The following is a 22,771-nucleotide window of genomic DNA, read 5'->3' as shown; positions in this document are numbered from 1 at the left end:
CACTGGTGCTGCTGGCTCACTTTGGCAGATACAAGTCCCCTTTCACTAATGAGCTTCTGCATTTACAAAAGATTGCTTTATATTTTTTGAGTGGAACTTTGCTCGAATTTCCTCACAATTTGGGGACATTTTTGACGGTCATTTATTTTTCTTTATGGTGACTTCAACTCAGCATGAGGTCAGACTTCAGGAAATAGCCTGCTGGGTGCTGACACTTTAAAAGGTAGTCATGCTCTTGGTTTATGCTGAATTAATTGCACGAATGAGGTATACATTTTAAGCAGTCTAACATCTGATTTTTCAAAGGGATCTTGATATTTATTGTTATAGGCATTATTTTTTGCTGATGGTAGAGCCATCTAATAAAATCAGTCTTCCAAAACAGAAGGGACAATGAAGACTTTACTTATCATATAGTTCACCTTTGGTCTAACAATTGTATTGCAGCTAGGGAGGAACACTCAAAGGCTTAAGAAAATGTTCTGCAAATATGGTGTTAAAAGTTGAAGGTGAAAAAAAAAAAGGAAAGTATTAATCTAGAGTTTAATGAGGAAGGTGGATAAACAGTAACTCAAACAGTAACTCAGTAACTGATGTACAGACTGAGAGGTTTTGCTCTTTTGGTCCTTTGGGTGTGTGGGGAAATCCAGAAAACACACAAACTCCAAGACGTAATCCTGCACAAATTAAAATGAGTATGAAGTATAAAGGGGCCAAAAGCAAAGGAAGAAAATGCAGAAGAAAAAGCTAGAAAAATGTGAAATCATTAGGGCCTCGTGAAATTTACTGCTGAGCATTTACAGATGTAGACACAGCCATTTCTGAACTTAGTAGCTTTCTTCCAGGTTCCAGTAAGTATTGGAATAAATTGATGAAGACTTTATAAGCATCTATAAGGCAACAGGAGATATAAGCAGTGGGACTTCATCAGGAATGACCTCATGGGGGGAAAAATGAATCTAATTTGTTTGATTCAATGGATTTTTCCCAATCCAACCTGACTGAGGGACTGTCGCTTATGGGATGCTGTGTAGAGATCCATCTTCAGGATTAAATTACAGTACAGTGGGTTCATTAAGTGACTGGAATACATGCTAACGAATAGTCTGTAAAGGTGAGGGGGTCCTGGAGAGGTCTGTTCCACCTCTGTGCCAACAGTTTGGGATGCAAAGTGCTTGAGATGAAGCTGGAGGCTTGCATGTATTTTTGATGGTGGGAGAAGAACCTGGAGAAATGATGTGAAGCCTGGCACCAAAGTCGGTAAGGAAATGTGAAGAGAAAGGCAAATAGAGGGAGGAAGCATCAGAAATGGAGCAGAGCTGCTGGAAAAAAACACAAATATTTTATGATGTAGTAATAGAAGTGTCTTATGTAGGGCTGTTGTAGTACTCTGTACTAATAAGTGCTGTATGCAGTTTTGGATCCCACATTTTGAGAAGTGGTTAAGTTGGAGACTGAAAAGAGTAAAACTAAGATTTAATCCCTGTGGCCTTTGAAAAAAAGGCTGCTTTTGTCTTCTGAAAGCAGCTTAGGGAGGATTGGAGCAATTTTCCAGGTGAGCTAGGCTAAGAAGATGACTGCAATCAGGTGTCCGCTTCTTAGTGGAGAAGAAGAAATTGCTTTAGCAGAGAAGATCTGCTGCCTTGTCTTGCACAAAGGCCTGGATTAATGTTAATGGGGAGAACATCCTAACTTTTGAAGAGTGTGCAGCATGAGATGGCATTGCCTTTTGAGGCAGTGGCACCACAGCTGACTGCAGCCTCCTGAGTTGTGGATTAACAAATGTTGGTGCTTTAGGTGCAGCGAGCCCTTCCCAGAGCGATTTGATTGACTGGGTGACTTATTGAGAAGGCTTTCCAGCCCGATGCCTCTGGGATTGCATCTTTTCTTTCTGAACAGCCCTGACGTGTGATGCCTGTGTTAAGGAACAAGTGCTGAAAGGAGGACAGTTTGATGGCCAGATTGTAATTAAATCCTGCTCACAAATGTTGCTGTCCCTCCCTGAGTTGTTTTTATGCCTCTTTGGGATGTATTGTTGCCTGGAAGACGTTTCTTTCAGTGATCGGATGATTTTACACACTGCAGGTCTGGTCTCTGCAGCGAAATAGGTTGGAGAACTTTCTCATTCACTTCTAGGAAAGGAAGGTTGGTGCTGGTTTTCCAAAAGAGATGTTCAGAATTCCTGCTCCCCGCATTACCTGCTTCAGGGAAAAAAAAAAACCACTGTCGTAGGGATACTGTGCTGGGAGTGAATAATTCTAAAAACTGAAAAGATTCCCTTGCCTTAGAGTTTCTTAGCTCTACAGTCATCCACAGGTCTTCGAGCCCTCTGGGTGATGAGGGTGACACATACCTTTGAAGAAGAAATTAACTGTCTTCTGACACTTAATGTTGGTTTTGTTTCAAGATTTTTTGCATTACTCTGCTCCTGCTAATTAGTACCAATTAGCAATTGTAGTTCTTCTACAAAAGAAAAATCTCCATTAGTTTTTTTGTTTGGCTGTTTTTTGTGATTTTTTTTTTTGCACAGATACATCTGGGTTGTTTAGTTTGTGCTATGTGAGAATTCGAAAGAAAACAATGGTTGCAAGAGTAAGAGGCCACTGGTATTTTGATCTAGAGCAAATGTGTGCCTGGCAGCCAGACTTCAGCGAGGGAAATCCACTCGCCCTTTGCTTTTCCCCCAGCCTGCAACCTTCCTGCAGGGAAATGTGTGAAAGAGGTACGGCAGCGCGGGTCACCCTGTCCTCCCCCAGCTCCGCTGCAGCCAGGGGAGCGCTCGCGTTATCTGCCAGCGGAATAACAACCACTAATGGAAATTACAGCAATTGGGATAAGATAATACCCATAAAGGCAGGTTATGCTGATCGGCGTTTCTTCCTGAGATAAGGCTGAAATGAGTTTGTAATTATTGGGCATTGAGCTTTATTAAATAAAGCGTGCTTATGCATGCAAGGGGAACGCGCGTTGTCCATATACCGAAGGAGAAATGCTGCAGATACCGTGAAGGTGGGGAGCAAGACAGCGAGGTGTCTGCCCTTGGAATGGCAGAGCTGCCCGGCTTGCAGGTATGTCGCTGAAATTTAGAAACTGGCAGCGGTTCTGGGTGCCACCAGTGCTTTTAATGCTTGAGCGAAGTGCAAACTGCGTAATGCCGTGGCCGATGCTGAAACGCGACACGCGGGCATCGCTTCCTCCGAGCCGCTGATCTTTGCGTAACGGGGGCTGTCCTGGGGCGGCTGCAGGAAATATGTGGGTAACCGGTGGCGGTACTGCTAGGCACACAAAGCACAACAATTAGTTGTGCTTAGAGTCCTGTTGTTGTAATCTCAAGCAACTTTCTGGCGCACTCCTCGCTTTACAGCCAGGAAAATGGCTGAGTAAGGAGCTGGTGATGGGAGGCATTGATTTTTTTATTTTTTTTTTTCCTTGTGTGCTTGAATGAACCAAGCTTGTACCTGGAAACCTACATCCGCGAGCTCACTGCTTTGTGTAGATCATGCTTTCTGAAGGCTTTCATGTGTGAGGGGATCCCAAAACCTCTCTGCTGCGGCTGGCAGAGCAACAAAGTATGTGGGCTTTTGGGGAGCTTTTCTTGTCTTCCTTGTAATGGTGTGAGCCAAAGCAGAACCGGTACTACAGCAGGGGAGAGATTAGGCTCGAAGGTGTTGATATTTCCTGCTGTTTCACTGACAGCTGGAATCTGTACTTAAATATATACTGTGTTGGTTTGTTTATTCCTCAATTTTTGTTTATTCCTCCTTTTAGAAAAGAGATGAGAATTCATGCTTCTCTTCAGGCACTCAGAGAGTTCCTAACAACACAGGAATTCAAGCTGGAGGAGATGAGCTTGTATTTAAGATGAGGCTTTCTGAAGTGGTTTTTCCCTGAAGTTGCATGTTTAAAAAAGTTTCTAACAGAAGAGGTTAAGATCTGATAGCACTCTCAGTGTTTTGTCTAGTGATTTAAAAGCGATGCCTTTAACACTGTTGTGCTGTGATCTTTCAGATGCTTGTGGTATTGAGCTTTCTTAATAGTTAAACTTGTGGTTTCCTTCCATTCTTTGCTTTGGTTGTACGAAGATACACGTACGCAATCTTTAGTGCTCTTTGTTTTGGAAGAGGAGACCTAGCCCTCCTGTCTTTTCGCTAGTCAGGCCACACCAAGTGGAAAGACTTCTCCTGCTCTTTGTGCCGGGGTTTAACCACAAGCTCCGAGCCTCTGCCAGCACGGAGCAGTTCAGATGAATTTAGTTTTCTGCTAGGTAACAGAAAGCATGCAAAACTCTCCAGTACTGCATAACCCATGGGATTAATTGGTAGGCTCCTAATCAGAAGTACCCTATAGGGATCTACGTATATTTTCTAAGAGGAAGAAGTCCCAAAACAATGGTTTAACCAAGTGCTGTGTACCACAAAACCAGGCTTGTGTGTGACCCAGAACCCACCGATCGATGGGGATGTAGGTGCCGCGGCAGAGTTTTGGGGGGTAAAGTCCAGGGATAACAGTGGAAAAGTGCTCTAGCTGCACATATGTAGGGCAGTTTGAGGACATTTCTTTGCCTCAGCATAACCTATGCAATATTGCTCTGCAGTGTAACATTATTGAACCATAATATCCAGCAGCGTGCTGGGAACAAGGCAGCTGCTGATGCCTCTTTTTCCTAAAGGATTTCCCAGAAAATCCATTCCTTTCACAGAAGGATGCAAGCCATGTAGAAATGGTGCTCTGCTGGAAACAGAAACTTAATTCTCAGAACTCAATAAAAGAACCTCTTTCTTGTAAAACCAGCTGAGGAAAACAAGACTGCTGGGATTTTGGGGGCTTTTCTAAATTTGTTCAAGATGCAAACTTGAGCTCAGAAAAGACCAGCGAACTTCAGAAAGTTCTGACCAGGCTGGAAGAAATGTCAGATATCCCAGCAAAGTCTCGCACGACAAAGCCATTTAACCACTTCTGTGCTTTTCGTCAAGCTAACTAACTGCACCGTGCCTGAAGAAATACCTGAGCATCTTTATGCAATCAGGTGCCCATTTGACACCAACATTTATGAACAATTTTTTATAATATTAATAAGGAAAATAGCATAGATTAACATGCAAATACTTCCTAATTCGAAGGGATGCCATCATGTCAAATTACATGCGTCTGTGCACTTATAATAGATGCAGCGTGTAATTATGTAGTTGCATCCGTGTGGGTGTTTCCCATGTCGATGCACCTATCCCTCATGTGAGACTGGATTTTATCTGAGCGCTTTGCAGTGGCACTTGCGAGAAGCAGGAGGGGCAGAAGGCCGTGACCTTGGTGTGTTTTGTCTTCCTGCCCATGCGGATGTAATACAATTTGGGTGATCCCTGACTCTCTTCTCCTGCTCCAGTCTTAGGTGTATTGTGGTGATGAAATGCCACGTAACCCTCCTTATCTTCAGTTTTCGTGATAGGTTATTTTAAACGTCTTTGCAGGTGGAGAAAAGGGGCTTGTGTCTGTTGTAACTGGACCCAGCAGTGGCAGCGCTGCATCCCAGATAATCGCTCTGTGCATGTATGTATCCTCCTTATTGAAGTCTCATGCATTAAGACTGTCTGCTGGCATAATTGCCTTAGACCCTGATGAAAAATTCATCTCCTAGGACCCCAGAGGGTCATTTGGAGCAGTATTATCCCATGAAGTCTAGAGGCAATAGAAGAGCAAAGAAGAAAATAACCTTGAAATCAATGCCAGTCACCCTAGCACTAGTGCCGTTAGTTTTGGCAAATCCTATCTCAACAATAAAGCCAGCTGCCATTTTGGCATCAAGACAGGCAGACTTGGCACCAGCCCCTCTGGCACCAAAAACATGCTTCGTGGGAGCTGGCATCAGTGGTGTGAAACGAGGGTAAGGCCCAAGGGAAATGCCAAGCAGGCATATGAGATGAGCACTAAAAATAGCAAGTTGCTGTCGTTTGGAGGAAAAAAAAAAAACTAATAGCTCTTCTAAGAGCAGGGCATCTTCAGATCTCCATCTCCAAGGCTGTGCTGGTAAGCAAACGCATTGACAGCTTTGGACAATGCTGTCTGCTATGATGATGTGACCAAAGGCCACACGCAGGCTGTATTTTTGGTACCCGCATGGTACAAGACTCTAAAACGAGAGCAGACGCTCACCGTCTTGATCCCACGTTTGGGGGATCCTGTTACCGTCTGCACCCTTTGCCTTCAGCCCCGTCTGGAGCGGATCGTCTCCCCTTGATCCGTTACCAAAGGTCCTGTTTGCACACACGGGCAGGAGGAAAACAAGAGCTGCGCTGCCAACAAGCAAGGAGCCTGGCGAGTGTCCCTGCGCCACCCCGGGCACGCTGGCCCCGCTGAGACAGTCCCGTCAAATGTTTAACAGCTGATCTCCCCCCACCCCTCCCCTTCTCCCTCCCTGAGAAAGGAGAGTCGGCTTTCCCGTGACTTCATTACCCACTCCAGGCTAAAACCGAAGCCTGGCATCGGTGCCCGAAAGCTGGGAAGGCCGAAGGGGCAGAACTGGCCCTGTCTCCGCTGACGCAGGTGGCGTCATCTCTGAACAGGGCCGTTCCAGCTCTCCGGTCCCCCCGCCTCAGGGGCTGAGGCCTTTAAAGCTTTTTAAGGCCTCTGGGTTTTAGCAGGCCTGGGCGTTGAAACTGGTGGCACAAAATCGTGCAAATAGCCTTTTGTATTACAAAAGACACTGCGCTGGCTTGGCCACCTCTCTGCTGCTGTGCAGAAAAGCATGCTGGACCTGTGGCTGTCGTTTTCTCCTCCTTGAGCAAAAAGCGGTGGGAAACAACACCGCCGAGTGCTGAAAATTTCAAGCTACGGTTAACAAAATTTATTTTGGTCTTGGAGAAGCGGCCTGGGATTTTGTGTATAACTGTTTTCGATAGCGGCATTACCATACTATATGATTCCTCAAAATGATGTGACATTACAGAATACCAGTATGTTATTTCCAAAATACCAAATTATTCAGTGTAATTTAGAAAAAAAAATGGTGAAAATAGATATAGAATACAGAAGCTGGGAGTTAGCCTCTTCTCGCAGATAACTAGCGATAGGACGAGAGGGAATGGCCTCAAGTTGCAGCAGAGGAGGCTCAGGTTGGAAATGAGGAGACATTTCTTCTCAGAAATAGTGGTTAGGCCTCGGGACGGGTTGCCCAGGGAGGTGGTGGAGGCACCGTCCCTGGGGGTGTTTAAGGAAAGGTTGGACGTGGTGCTTAGGGATGTGGTTTAGTGGGTGACGTTGGTGGTAGGGGGGTGGTTGGACCAGATGATCTTGGAGGGCTTTTCCAACCTTAATGATTCTGTGATCAGCTGAATGGCAGAGCTGGTAGGAGAGTCTGGAGCAGCCTGGATGCGGCCTTCTTCTGTCAGGTGGGCGTTGGAGGGGGCTTCTCTTGCCCTTTCTTATCTGTCCTTATGATAGCTTACTGCAGAAAGCAGCCTCAGAGGAGCGATTGCTTGCTTTACAAAAGTGCAAAGGAAGGTGCTTTACTGTTGGTATTTCTTCACCCACGTACAAAAATTGAAGAGGAGGACAGGCAAAAATACCAGGTGACTGTGGGTGGTGGTTTCCTATGCAATGCCTCCTCCTTTGGTTCAGGGCTCACGCATGGCTTTCAGGTGGAGGACGTGGAGTGTATTTTCACTTGTCTGCTCGGCTGACAATTGCTGTGCAAAATTCGACCAGAGTCGAGCATGAATCGTAGGCACTGGGGTTCCCCGCAGCACTGAGCGTGTTTTGAAGTGCTCAGTCTCTACCTCCCTGGTTAACCAGTTACTTGGAGACAAAGCACAGGTGACAGCAGTGAGGTTGAAATGCAGTCCCCATTTGCTTATCTAGACTGAGTTGGCTGCAAAAGCATCTTGTGCTTCAAAACCACCGAGCTGACAGAAGCAGCAGCAGGCTGCGGGGAAGGGGGACCTGCCCAAGGACAGGCTGGGACCACTGCAAGCCCTTGTGCTTCATTGCACATTAAAATTCATAGGTACAGCAGATTGGCTGTAGCACTGGCTCACAAGTCATTTTTCCACATGTAAGATGTCTTTTGCTGGAGTTACTCTTTGTTCTCTCCAGCAATGAGGAAGGAATTTTGGTCTGAGAAACGTTAAACCCAAGTGACTTCAGTGTCCTTGTTTTGTAGTTGACTGCATACTAAAAGGGGGACCTGCTTTAACCACCTCTGAAATAGTCCAGTGGTATTAGACACAAAGGGTCTAAAAGGTTTATTAGTATTCCTTAAGCAGTACAGAAGATCCTCTAGGTACTGAGGAATTATCAGACTGGCCTGTTCCTCTGGAATTTCTTGATGACGATGTGTGTAGGCAGCACCAGTGCTGCACATTACGAGAACCCACTGCATCTGCTCCTGGTGCTGGAAAGTTGTGTTCTTGTTCTGGTGCTGTCAGGGTGGGTAAGGGGCCCTCTGCTTTTCAGGAGTCGGCAACAAGTAGGAAGGCTTGGCAGGCAGGTGGTCAACCAGGAATGGTGTGTAGGCATTGCACTGTGGACCCAGCATGGATGGTTTCCAAACATCTTATGCCATTTTTGCTAGCAAACAAACCCCATTAGAGTATGTTCTGTCAGGGCAGATGGAGCTTGGTTGTTCCTGGATGATGTCGTACCGTAAGAGAAGCAGGGATCTGCTTTTATGCCTTTCTACATCTTTATCTTTTTTCTTTACTTGCAAAGCCATCTTCAGGACAGGCAAAGATAAAGTCACCCCCGCTCAGGTTGCTCCTTTCACATTTTGTTTGTGCCTGACAGATCTGTGTAGTCTCGGTTCTAGCACCCAAGGCTATGGGCTGACTAATGAAAATGGATAGCTGATGCTCAAGGGATGCTCCTGTTACCAACGTGAAAATAACAGCATCCTGGGGTAGATGGAGGACTTCTTAGATAACAGTTGTTCCGACTTTATGGTTAACCTGTATATATATAGCTGCACTGTTCTTTTTTTCCAGAACAATGGTATTGCAGTTTATGGGGATATTACAGACCACTCATATTTACTGTTCAAAACCTGTTCCTGCCTAGGACTCCAATAATGGAGCCACTGAGACTAGCATTGTGCTTCAGGCCTGACAGATTTGAGCTGCACAGCTTCATTTTTGTTCCAATCATGTTGTCATATCTGGATCATCTAAAGGTCAAGCTGTCTCCTCGGGGGTATCAAAATGGGGATTGGATCTTGCTGGGTTACTAAACCCACTCATGAGCCTGTCCCATCAAACATCAGAGCAGCTCTAAAATGGGCCAAACAAATTCCATCGTCTGCTTCGGTAGCATGCTAATATCTGAGATCACAAGGCACAGGCTGTGCTGGGCTTGTGAAATTGTCGAGCAGCGTCCTTTGCACATTGTGTCTGGTGCAGATGGCATATTCAGGAGAGCAGAACTACTGTCAGATAAAGCAAGGGGTCTTTATTCCCTCTGCTTCGAAAAAAAAACCACAAAAATAAGAACCTGCTCACCTCTAACCTGCATGGGATCATGCTGAAAAAGGAGGGTTGGTGGCTGCCTAAACAAGCAGATATTCAAAATAATGTTGATCCCGTAATCTATCCTGACTTTAGCCCTGATTTTTCAGAGCTCTCAAGTGATTTATTTACAGAGAAGAACTTGTTTGCTCTGTTCCTCACGTCTTGGATAGTTACACAAGACATCATAGATACGGCCCTGCAGATGTTAAACTCCAGTTTCACGTAAAGGAAGTGAAACCCATGCTGAGCCTGATTTAAAGCTGCTGCTGCTCTCATTAAATTAACAATTATTTCAGCTCTGCTTGCTCCTAAGCAGAGGGCAATAGAAAATTAGAAGGGTTTTGGAAACAGGCAATGAACAGCTGAAGGCTTTGGGAAAAGATTTTACACTAGGAGGACTAGGAAGATGGATATCTCTTACAAGAAGATAGCTAACAGGTACAGACTAATGAATGGGTGAGGAGACGGATGGGGACTTCTGTTCCCACCTGGTAATAATATGAAAGTCAAATTAGAAGGTGGTGAATTCACTACTGATGAAAGGAACTATTTGTTTATAACCACTGTCTATGAAACTCATTGCCATTGGAGCTAGGACTCCTGGATTAAAAAAAAAAAAAGGTGGGGGTTAAAATGGTACCATTTGAAATATCCAAAACAATTGCAAAGATTAGAAGAACCTGAGTGTTTTGAAAAGACTGGGTTGATTAGGATATCAAAAGGGTATGAGCTAACTTGTGCAGCTATTGGGGCTGGGGAGGATTTGTTTTGTTTTGCTTTTTATTTCTCTCCAGGGCTTTTTCCATAGTCACCTACCGCAGATTTTGTGGAGCACATCGCTGGCTACTGTCAGTCAGGGACTTGTAGGGAGGGTGGCTGCTGCAGTCAGATGTGGCAATGCCTATTTGCAAACCGCATTTTTTGTGTCAGTTTTTTTCAGAATCACTGAATTCACACACAAATCAGGACGTTTTGGCTTTTCCACTAAGTTACTGCCTTTGATAGTCCCTCACGACCTGTCTTAGATCTGGAATGAAGCTTTGCTTTTTGAGTACGTGCTGGAGGAGAGGCAGGTTGTTAAAGTTAGATCCCTTCTGACAGTAGGGATTCACAAATGGCTGCACTGGCTCAGCCCTGAGATCTGTCTAGTCCAGGGCTCTGTCTAGCAGCAGCCAAAATCGGATATTTCAAAGGCCAGCATGAGGCCACAGAACAGATTACTAAAACAGAAAGCTGCCCTTTTATATCATCGGTGTTTGTCCATAGAATTGGAAAAGCAAAGGTTGAGAGTTTGTTTGATCCAGAAGCACAAAAGCTGGAAAATCCCATTGCCTGGTGATAGTTAATGCTGATGTTTTGTGTCCTTCAGGAAATTACTTACGTGCCTATTTTCTCTTAGGAAAAACAGAGACGTGCTCGCCTTCGACAGCAGGTTTATATGGTAGCTTTAAACTGGCGTAAAAATAGGTAATAATTATTACAGCCTTGCAGCCTGATTTTGTAGGGGTCCCCCCACCATGGGGTCCTCGTTTGGGAAACAACCCAGGGCAGGGCTGGGAGGTGGTGGCAGTGACAGCGGTCACTGAGTTTTGGTGTGGAAAACGGGTGCTGTCTCTGACACTGCTGCAAACTGGTTGTTCAGGGATTTTCTGTTCTGTTTTTTCCTTCTTTTTTTGCTGTTGCAAATTAGCATTTGTAAGAATCGTATGTGGTTTGTGCCTCTTGCTGTCTTGCTCTCCCTCTGAAGTTATTGTTAAAACTTCTACTAAAAAAGGGATTCAGCGAACTCTCTATGAAAAAAAAAAAATACACTCCTTGTCCTTGTCAAATATTTTAATGTACTGAGCTCCAAAAGTTGAAGCAGCCAATGGCAAGGGGAGTTTCCCCTCTGCTAAACATCCACGGCGTTGCTGCTACAGCACATGGGAGTGGTGGCAGTGCCCCGGTCCCTACAGGACAGACGAGAACAGCTGCTGATTAAAGAGAAGCACGAAAAAAAGAGGTTGCTGAACTTTCAAAGTGTAGGTAGGAAAAGGAGTTAAATTTAGATTACCTTCTGCAGTGTCATCTCCTACCCCGGTGTGGAACTTGCTGTACTCCTTGCTTGGGAGAGGACAAACAAGAAATGCCATCCTGTGCACCAGATGATGAATTTGTTTATAAGGCTTAATTGCCCCTTGGCACGAAAATGTGAAATGAGCTCAAGTAGAATTGGAAACCATCCGTCGGGGCCGGTCGTGTTTTCCCTGGGGAGAGGGGGATTAAGATGTCTTCCCGTCACCTGTCTTACACTGTAGGACTTTTTGTAGGAGCCCAATCCTGGCCCTGCCGAAAGCAAGGGAACTGCTGCTCGTGCTTTTAGCAGCCTTTGGCTGTTATCTGGAGGGGCCGAGGTGAGCAGTGCTGCAAGAGTTGCTCAGGAAAAAGCACAGGCGCGGTGGCAGCAGCGTGCAGGGCAGTGCTTTGGGTCCGTGAACCTCCATCCAGGTCCCCAGCACCTGGAGATGCTCAGATAAAACCCGCTGCCTGCTCGCCTCGCCGTGCAGCAAGCAGCAGCGAATTCGGGCGTTTAATCTATTTTTGAAGAGAAAGCTATTTTTGCTTCGGGAGATTTAATCATCGCCGAGGACCTGTTGGCTCTCGCCGACGATTTTAATAGCTTCTCCTCCGCTCGCAGCATCCAGCTAGCGGGGAGCAGCGGCCCCTGCTCAGCCACCGCTGGCTGCCAGCGTCCCGCACCGGCAGCGCCGCTTCTGTGTGCGGCGAGCTGCCTGGCGGTAACCGGCAGCTGCCTTAAAGTTTTGGCTTTTTTTTCATTTCTGCTGTTGTTTTTTTTTTTTTTTCAGAAGTGCCCGACCTGATGTCATTTCCCTCTTGCAAACACCCCGGCTCGGCTGCGTCTGAGATATGTCACGGGGAGTGGGAGGAGGAGGAGGGGGAGCCAGAGTGCGTGCCGTGTCCCAGGACCCTGTTTACATAGCATTCCCAGCCGAGGAAGCCCTGGTTTAAATAGGATCGGAGGCGCGGGCTCCCGCAGCAGATGAGGAAATGCTTGCTGTGGGGCTTTAAATTCCTGCGTTCCCATGCGCGGGTGCAGAGGATGAGCCTGCAGAATGCCTTTCCTCTTGGGTCTCAGACAGGTAACCGGCTCCGGTGCGGTGGGCGCTGCTTGCTCGAGGACGTGACTCGCTTTTATTTTATCCCCCCCTCCTCGCATAAGGAAATGATTTCCAGTTGTCCCAGAGCAGAACCCTCCACAGGGCACTTCCCCACCTGCGGCATTTGACTGGGGAGCGCGGTTGCGTGAGGGCTGCTTTCTGGTGAGCGAGGAAGGAGCGAAGCTGCCGTTTGGGGAAAGAAACTCTTGTTTTGGCTGTGGTGGGGTAGGACTGCCGGCAGGGTTTCTCTTTGTGTCGTGCTTCTGTGCTGGTGTTGTTTGGTTGGTTTTTAGGGGTACTTTCCACAGTCCTTAAAATGGAATTTATATATATACCATGCCTAAAAACTCGTGCCAAACTTTGAACCATTTTCTTGCGGGAGGAGTGTTTTGAGCATTAAACTCTACTTAAAAGAAAAAAAAAATGGCACGTATCTCTTTCTCTTTTTGTCTCTCTTCTCTGACAAAGGTCACCGAACAGAAAATGGCAACTTGCCGTGCCCCCCAGTTTGGTGGCTTTCTATTTTTTCTGGGAGATTTCAGCTTGAACAAGAAACTTGGGGTAGTGTAATGGCTGGCCACGGGGAGTGGAGTGAGAAACGGTAGCAACTGCCCAGCTGCTCCCTGCTGGAGGAGAGTGCCAACTATTTGTTCTAAGGCTCGGCGAGAGCAAAACCTTTTTTTGGTCTGGGAGGCACGTCTGTAGGGGAATCTTAACTGTAAACTCTCTCCAGTGCTGCTGGGATCTGTAATCCACAATAAATAGATATCGCATGATATCAGAGTGCTGCCTGCAGTTTCTAACGTGGCATTAAACTTTCAAGATCTGGCTGTGGCATGTTTAAACTACCTACTTTGTGTCATGTAGAAATGAAGGGAAAATGACTTAACACTGCTGAGTAAACAGTTCTGTCTCTTTCCTTATCAGTTCAGGTTTTGGTGAAATGCAGCTCCCCCCACCCTGCTGATTTGAAAACACTTTTACGTAAGAAACTACCTCTAGCACAATGACCTTCTGTAATTGAACGCAATAGCTGTAATAATAGTTCACTTGTTAGCACTCAGGGCACAGAGACTTTCCCTAAAAACATAGGAACTGAACCGAGGAGGGAGATTCGGGCACAAAAGCTAAACAACTTCAGGTAACTCTCAACTTGCAGTGAGGCACAGCTGGCTTAATGTTCGAGTTGCACGGGCATGTTTTTCTCTAAAGTTTCTTTTTCTGAATGGATCTTTTTGTTTTAGAAAGGGGTTTGGCACAACTGAGGTACTGCATAAGATGTAAAACCAGCAGTGAGGTGTGCTTCTGTTTCACTTGCTCAGACTGAGACGGTCTGTTTATCTCGGTGGGCTGGACGGTGCTTTTTTCTCTGCTTGTGACTTTTCAGCATAGATACAGAGGCATTTACAGGAAGCAGAAAAAGGTGTTGCCTCAAGAGCAGTTGAGCAAAGCTCTCGACTATTTTTATCCACTGATGGAGGATACGGTGGAAACAAGCTGCTTGAATGTTAGTTTTAATCATTTCTAGACTTAAAAAAAAAAAAATAAAAAAGGTATTTGGGATTGTGTCCTGCATGCAGATAGTATTAAGAAATCTCCCACTTGTAAAAGGGGGAACAAAAGAGTTGTTAGCGAACAGCGCTATTTAATTAAAAGCGTGGGAGGAATTCAGGAACATCTCGTCACGCATCCGCCTCTATTGTCTCTTGTGTTTGCCCTCGGACTGTAAACACTTGGGTGTCCGGGCTGCCTTTCTTCCCGTTTCCCTGCTCAGCGCTAGGGGTGCTGCTCCCCGACGCCCGTCCACGCGCACGGAGCCGAGCGGGCGTCCTGGGAGCTGCATGGTGCGGTGGGATCCGCGACTGCCCACCGCGTCCAGCCCTCGCCTGCCGGCAGCATCTGGCCACAGCATGATGTGGGGGTGCCTGTAAGGCTCCTGGCCCGGGAACCGTGGCCGTGGAGGATCCTGGCTTTCATTTTCGAGAGTTTGCTCAGGTGGAAGCTTGGAGACGTCCACCTGTGCTTCGTTGCAGAAACGTTAAAGAAAAAGGGGAAGGAAGGTTGAAATGTTGGATTCTTAACTCTTCCATTTTTTATTTCTTAATTCGAACTGCTCGAGGTTTCTGGTGTTGTCAGCTGTTTGGTTTTTAAAACAACCGAGCGCAGCGCAGCCTCTTCACGGCCGTCATTTCCTGGAAGCGGGTCTTTAACGCGACAGGGCCGGGGCTGCCGCTGGGAAGCTTCTAGCAAGGTGTTGAGGAAGTAAACACTTTCACGTGGCCCATACAGCGCAAATACGGCAGTTCGTGCCGTCTGAAAGTGAAACTTGCTACAAACAAAAATGAAACCGGCTCTTTTTGAAGTATCCCGGTGTGCCTGTTACATATGGGGAAGCAGTGCTCCTTTGAAGATGGCTGGTGATTTCTCCAAGATAAATGGATGCAGATAACCGATTTGTTCCTTAGGTAAGGGTTAATAAAACCTCAGAGGTTCTGCATCCTCTGTAAAGGAGGCGAAGATGGGCCTGCTGGGCTGATTAATCATGGCGATTTAAATATAATTCTCCTGATGCTAGCATTAGCAAAGTAATAAATGCCGTGGATTAGAATTCCTGTTTTGGAGATTTTATTGTGCCCAGGACAGCTCAGAGGCATAACTCCTTCCCCTTTTATTTTACTTGGGGTATTTGGATGTTTGTATTTAACATGTTTCTTTTTTGCCTTCAGGAAAACAAAGTTTGAGTAATGTGTCTTAGGAATAAGTGTCCTGGCTTCATTTATTTCTTGGCCCCAGGTGTCTGTCGTAAGGCAGGCTGGCAGGAATTTATCCGCCGTGGTGCTGGGGGGCCGAGCCCCCAGGTTCCTGCAAAGCATGGCGATCGAAGCCAACTTCATCCTCACCAGACTTCGGTGCTTTCGTTCAATTGGTCCCACCAAAGGCAGAGCACTTGGCTAGATAGCTGCTGGTGTATGTTCCAAGGAACTAACAAACGTAGGGGGTTTGGATGCTGTGCGATGACCACAGAGCCAGGGGGGAGGCCGGGGGGCTGCTGGTGTGGCCTCAAGTGAGGCCATACCACTCCTTGCTGTCATCCCTCCTGCTGTCCTACCTTGAGAGCACCTGGAGATTTATTTTTTTTTTCCCCAAGATAAATATGGGTTAGTAACTGTTGGCCATGAATTGTAGTATACCCTATGACAAGATTTGGCATTCTGGCCTAATATTTTCAGCAGCGACTTTAACCTTCCCACTTCTGTCTCTCATCTGACAGAGATGCTCACCTTCTCAAGTAGCTCTGTGTTTGCCTTCTTGTGAGCTCTCACCGATGGGCTTGGCTAACAAACACTAGTGGTAGTCTGATACGTGAACTTGAGTAAAAAGCCAAGTGGCACCTCAGCTGTATCAAATTGTTTTTTCCTGCTGTTTCTAACACACGTATTTAAGATACTGGTAGTCGCTTCCATCTTGTTACTCTGTGTGCTTAAAGAATTTATATGGTTCAAATAGTGATTGTGAGTTACTAAAAAATACCTAGGTTTTACATGCTAAGATGGTGTCGCATGTTTGAATCCATCCTGCTTGGTTGTTGTGGGTGCAGCTAGGTACTGAAAGCAAGGGTCTGCTGCCTGTGAGTAGTGAGATTAGTGACATAACTAGGTCAGGACTTTGTTTTTAAATAGATGCTTACTACCAAAGTCCCCTGTGGGAGCCATGAAACCAGAGCGGTCAGAGGTTGAGCCTGAATCCTGTTAAATCCAGCAGCACCTTGCCCTCGGGCAGATGCCAGCCTGGCGGTCTGTCTCCTTCCCGCTGCTGGTCTTTTCACCACGTCCCACTGTTTGTAGGCCTGCTACTCTGTTCTTTACTCACCCATGGCACTCCATTATTAATCCTCACCTCTTTCAGTCCAAATAGTAATTTTCTGTGTAGTGCTGTACAAATGCTGTATTGAAGCTTGAGAGAGCAGGGTATCAGAGTAGGTCTAAAAATCTGGCTATCCTATTGAAGAGAGCAATAGCATGCAGCCTGCTGCCAGCAAATGCAAGTCGCTTTTCAAAGTATTTTCCAGGGTGTCTGGATGTTACCGGGGCTGGGATGGATGGATGCTCTGCCAGGCTGAGTGACACATGCAGGCCATGCACATGCAAGGTGCTCATATTTAAGGTAATGGAGGCTGGATTTCTCTGGAAAGAAGAGACAGAGCAAAAAGCTAAAAAGGTTATTAGATCTCAGCAGTATCAGCCACTACTGGTTTGAGTTACCTGGTTAGTGCCAGCTGAGGAGTCATCTTTTGTAGGTGGTTCACTGCCAACTATGCACTTGTGAGCGTGGGCTGCGGTGTTTGTTGCTGCAGTTGCACGTATTAATTTTCAGCTTGGAAAATAGCCACGCTGGTCTGGAATCTGCTCATCTTCATCTTTCTCCTTTTTGACATAGCAACAGCATTACCAGGTTAACTGCTGGTTTTTGAAAGTAGAAAAGTGCATTTTGAAGTTTCTCGATCCTTTTATTGTAATAATACTTCATTGTCAGTCAGTTCTTCTTTCCCTCCATTTCCTATATTGGCTTCAGAGGCAATAAATCCTAACAGCTATGGCCATTAAACCCAACCACTTAGTTCTGAAAACCTGTACAAAAGTGGGATAAGGAGGTCTGATGACGTCCTTCCGTGCGTTGAGGGGCAGTTCAGCCAACATACAGGCTTCCACGAATGCCTCCCGTCATGATGGTGCCCCACATTTTGACCTTTAGTTTGTCACGTAGACCTCCAGCAGAGGTCCAATACTAAACTGGAAGGTGCAGAAAGTAACTGGCTTTTTTCCCTGGCACTGACGTTAGCGTTAGCTGTAGCTTTAGGCTTGACAACATATGCCACTGCCTTGAGTTCTCTTATACCCACCACTGCTGGATATTTTAAGGATTATTTGTAAAAGCACTTGACAGCAAAAGTGTGCTGCTGGCAGAGTTGCCAGCATGGTTGTGGGTTTATCACAAATGCCAATGTATCAACAACAAAAAACAAGCAAAAACACATCTTTTTTTTTTTTTGTATCCAAATGAAGCTGCTTTACAAAATTTGTATATGACAAGGGAAAACTAATCTAGAGTAAGGAAAACACATCTAGAGTACTAAGACTCTTTAAACACAGCAAGATGAGGTCTTCACATCTCAATGAGTTTCTTTAGAGTGAGCCTGCTTTAGATGTAACAAGTGGCCTCTGTTAGATTGGAGGGGGAGATGAAACGGCCTCTGGGACTGCAGAGCCATCTCGTGAAAGCTCTTGCCTTTGAGTGTGCATGGGGGATCCAGTGATTCCAGTTTCCCAGATCTGTCAGCTCTTGCATTAATGCCAAGGAGGCAGCGATGTACACGGAGCCCAGAGTACGTGCTGCTTTACAGGACAAAGCCAGCTCCTTGAAATGAGCTGGAAATCTCCAAGGCTTTGCAGGAGGGAGATAACGGATGGCGTGTTCGGGCCTCTTAGTTGTGAAACAGGAATACTCTGCTCTAATGGAGCTGAACACTCTCTGAGAACAGACCCGGGTAGAGCTGCTTAGTAATCCTGTCTGGAGGCGTCTGCAGTTAGCCCAACAAAGGCTGGCGGGGAGGGATGTGCTTGCCTGGACAGCCAGAAAACAAGGCTGTCCTTCAGCAGGGAAGCCTGCGTCGGAATGCAATAGCCACTGGCTATTGGGGAAGAAAACACTTTCGGGAAGAAACCCTCCCCCTCTGTTGTTTTCCTAAGATTACCCTAAAAAAACAACAACAACAAAACCTCTTTGTGGTACTTCAATACAAACTCCGTGCTGCTAAGAGTGACTTAAAATGATCATTAAAAGTGCTGTTAGATGGGAACTAGAGATGAAGGCAGGTCAATAAAATGCGAATGTTCCAACTTTGCTTCTATTTTTCTTTCCCATATATATATTTCTTATCTATAATACTACTGTTTCAATCTTGTGCCTTGTCTGTGGCTGTTGGTGTGAAAGAGGAAGCACAAACCTTTGTGATATTGTTTCCAGGAGACATTTAGACTGTAGATAAGTACACTGCTGATATGTCTTAAGTAGTTAGTTTGGCAGCATATGATGCAAAGAATGAATGGAAGAAGGAAGTAAAAATAATCTTACACTGATAAGAAGTATGCAGGATAGGATTTAATTAGAAATTGAAGCCTAATCAAAGTGCTCGGCAGAAAGTAGAAATTTCCTAACAAAAAATGGTGCATCCTGTATCATGGCCTGGGCGTGCATAACCTCTTCCTTGGCTTGTGAAACAGTGGACAAAAATGTACAGTGGCTCCGTTTTTTGCAGAAATGGCTCTTGACCTCAGAGGGGAAGAGGGAAGGAGACACTTGTAATGCAACCCAAAGCGGTGCTCTCCTCGTGTTGGAATTTTTGTCTGGTAGGCTTTTCCTGACGTTTGGGTGCCTTTACCTTTTATCTTTTTCGCCGTGCTGAGCTGAGTAACCTCACATTGGAGGTAGCTGTGCTCTGAGCCAGGGCTTGGACCACATGATCTGCTGGGATTTTTTCCAAACTAAATTATTCCTTGATTCTGTGAAACTATTTGGAAACAAGGGTGACAGCTCCGGGTCTGACACGTGGAACAGGGTCTGACGGCTCCACATTCCCAGAACCTGTTGGTGGACAGGCTGGCAGAGGGCTGCACCGAGAGGAGCTTCCCATCCCAACTGCTACGCTTGGCACAGGGCATCCAGTCCTGCATCCTGCCTGGGATTTGAGGAGCAAAGCTGGTGGCCCTGCACCACCAGGGCTTTGACAACTTGGGCTTTCTGAACTGCATGTGCTGAGAGCACACTGCGAGCCTGTTCAAAGGTACAGGTGCTTGCGTGTTAGAGAAGCTCCAGACAGTGCGTTTACCACAGTCTTGAATTTTAATTCAGATGGGAAAACAGGATGTTGCTTGAGACTGGATCTCCAAAAGCAGAGGAGAGCATATGAAACCAGGACTGCTGCAGGCTCTGAAGCAGGAAGAATATAGCAATGTTGAAGCTGATATAGGTTGCTGCTGCCAAAAGACCAATGTGTTCCTTGTTGCTTTCCTTTTGGAGCAGGCAATGCTGAATGGAACAAATTTTGGGGAGGAATAAACACAGGTGGTCAAGGACAGATCAGTGTTGTGATGCGGAGGAGATCCTGAAATGGCACTGTGGGACTCTGTTCTTTCACCAGCTCCACGTGACTCGTTTGCTAGTTCAAGATGTCACATTGATCTTCTTATGTCACAACCGCAGACCTCAGCTGGTGACTTTTTGGCTTGTGCGTTATCAACAGGATTGCAATTTTGCAATGGGATCTTAATTTCTCAATTCTGTTGATGTGAGAGCCAAAATCTATCCTGTTCATCAGTTGCTTTAACTCTGCAAAGCCAACAAAAGTGAGGAAAAGTGTAAATAAACTAATAAGAACAGATGAGAGAAGAGATGTGTCCTGTTTCTAGCTCTTTTCCTGATGCAAATTACAGTTTTTGGAATGAGCAGTGTTCCTGAAGCAGAAAATGCTGTGCTAGCTCAGCAGCGTCTGCTAAAAGTTGCTATCAGACACTGTAATTACAGATGGAAAACTGCTCCTTAGTCTATAGGAAAATGTTGTTTCTTCTGTTGATGTGCGGTGTTTTAAGATGAGAATATGAAATGTTTGCTTTAGCTACGTACAGCAAAGCAATTTGGCCGTTTTGTCCAGCAAAGTGGTGTTCTCCTGGAAATGGGAAGCAGGTACCACCTTGGTGTGTCTGCGGTGAGTTGTAGGGTAGCCCATTGATGATCTTTAGAGGCTTTTGGGAACCTCGTGGTGCCTGTAGCAGAAGGGGAAGTGGTTTATCTTAGGCAGAGTCATGTTTGCTAAACTGTGTCCACACAATATCAAAGCCTTTCCAAAAGTCATTTTTGTCACAGACGTCACAAAGCTGTAGTCGTTTTGGTTATGAAATTTGAACAAATTCTGGTTTTAGACTCAACCTGCACTTCTGGCTCATCTTTGTAGATTAATTTTGCCTGAACTTAGTGTGGGACTCTTCTGCACTGAAACTGCTGCCTTTCACCACTTGTTCAGTGGGCTGATCCATAGTTTGAATGGGACTTCATGTTTTGCACATGTGGTGACTGTTGTAGAGGTTTATGCGAAGTGGGGCTGTGTTGCACTTACAATACAGAAACAGTGCAGTTCAGCAGGCGTTGGGACCCACAGATGCACAGTCCTAGAGCCTGCTCCTTGGGTTTGCTGCTCATCCTAGCTGGTTGTTTTTTTTTCTCTTTTATTTGAAAGATGGTACTTAAATGATTTATTTCAACACATCTTTAGTATAAACTTTCCCATGCTTTCTTTGCATTATTAATAAGAAATTTTAAGTGAAAGAAAGTGATAATTTTAGACTTTGTTACAGGTTTGCTTGCATCATCAGTGTCTTTTATTAAGGTCTGTTTGTTTTCTAAGAGCTGGTGCACTGCCTTCTAACTTCCAGGTTGCCCCAACACCTCTTAGAGACGTACACACCACAGCCTGTAAAAGACTTCTGTTTTCTCATGTTCTGTACGTTGTCCCACCCATGTTTTCAGACTAGCAGGAAACCATGGACTCCTGGGGGGGACTGAGACTTCACACCAGCCGCCTTTTCCATCTTAAGTGTCCCGAGGACCTGCTGGGTGATACAGTACAGCTGATTTGGCTCTGCTCCTGGACTACTTCACTGTTCCAGGAAGAAGTTTTACAGGAATGCTGATCTTATATAAAGCACATGGCTAATTATGAAGGAATCATTTTAGATTGGAATCTTGCAGGAACATACTGTAATTATCACTGAGATCTAAATGAATCCAAGCAGTCTTTTCTCAAGTTATAATGTTCTGTTTATGAATGCATTTTTTTCACTTGGCGTGCAGCCCCAATAATGCAGTGATATTGTGTAAAATGTGAAACAAATGATATCTCGTCTTTAAGAGAATGCCTGGCTCCCAAAACATGATAACTTTTAATGGAAAAGGAAAGGGATGATAAGAAAGCAGCGCTGTCTAGGTGCTAAAGCAATGTAACTCACGAGTTTGGAGATATGGGGATTTCTTCAAAACTGTCATTTATGGAATATATTCTTTGGTGGTCCCTAGTTGTATTTTAATCTCTTTATGTATTTTAAAATTTCCCAAGACCATAACTTGTGAATCTTAAATTGCTTGCAGATTGTTGGGTAAAAAAAAGACTACATTTACAGAAGATACTGACAAAACATCTTAAAAGTGTGTCTGTTTAATTTTAGGACAAGGAAACCTGCATGGGTGTCAACAATCAAAGTTACATATGTGAAACGGGCCACTGTTGTGGACAATCCCAGTGTTGCAACTACTACTATGAACTCTGGTGTAAGTCCTTCTGTTTTGTATGGTTTCCCTTCTTAATCTGCATGGCTGTCATACTACAGGTCTGGCTTGTGTCTCGTGGGGTGTTGTATTCAGCCCTTGTCATGCATTGCCATTGCATTTAGCTGCAACGCAATCCGGAGTTGACCTGATACAGTGAGGGAAATGTTGTTACAATGGGCACTGCCTGCTTTTTGAGGAGTAATGGGCTGTCTTACCACATTCATGACTGGAAATTTGTTGTTTGGTCTTGTTTCTGGTTTGGGCAGTACTGAGGGTACTCAAAATAGCATTGTATGTGAGTGAGAAACCACACTTGAGGGACAATGCCAACATGCACAACTCTTGAGCTTGACACACTCAAGCGGAATTAATTCAGTGTCTTTCATCTTATTGTTTTAGTTCTTTGCAAGAATGACAGCTTACATCTGATTTATCTTTTTAAAGCTGTCCTCTCGAGGAGCAGGGCTGGGACGCCTGTTCTCTTAAGGAAGCACTGTGTTGGGAGTACAGCTCCTTGGGTAGAGGAGGTCTTGGGCATATTTTGGGGGCTGCCAGGAGCTGAATACCGTGGGCTGTGAGGAACATTCATTGTCCATTGGCTTTGTTGTCTCCTGGGAAATTTTGTGAAATCCGGGATTTAAAATTATCCATGTTTCTAGTGAATGGTTAAGTGACTGTACCTTCCAAGTTTCTTTAGAGGGCAGCAGACAGGTCAAAGCAGGTCAGAAAGACTGATAAAGCAGC

General features: G+C 45.4%; 1 protein-coding gene across 5 annotated transcripts in view; it reads left to right on the top strand.

Moving 5' to 3' along the window:
• WBP1L (WW domain binding protein 1 like) overlaps positions 1-22,771 on the top strand; it is a 57,465-nt gene that overhangs the window by 21,117 nt on the left and 13,577 nt on the right. For 3 of the 5 annotated variants that reach the window (XM_067000229.1, XM_067000230.1, XM_067000228.1), the window contains one exon: positions 21,925-22,027. In XM_067000229.1, coding sequence (XP_066856330.1) covers positions 21,925-22,027 — 103 coding nt within the window. Of the gene's footprint in view, positions 1-12,385; positions 12,632-21,924; positions 22,028-22,771 lie in introns of those variants that run through there. The other 2 variants (XM_013174479.3, XM_013174481.3) reach the window with 2 other exon arrangements.

The sequence above is a fragment of the Anser cygnoides genome, chromosome 7, assembly GCF_040182565.1.
Source record: "Anser cygnoides isolate HZ-2024a breed goose chromosome 7, Taihu_goose_T2T_genome, whole genome shotgun sequence".
Lineage (NCBI taxonomy): Eukaryota > Metazoa > Chordata > Aves > Anseriformes > Anatidae > Anser > Anser cygnoides.
Note: the sequence above shows the minus strand (reverse complement) of the source record. Positions and strands in the feature narration are given on the sequence as shown.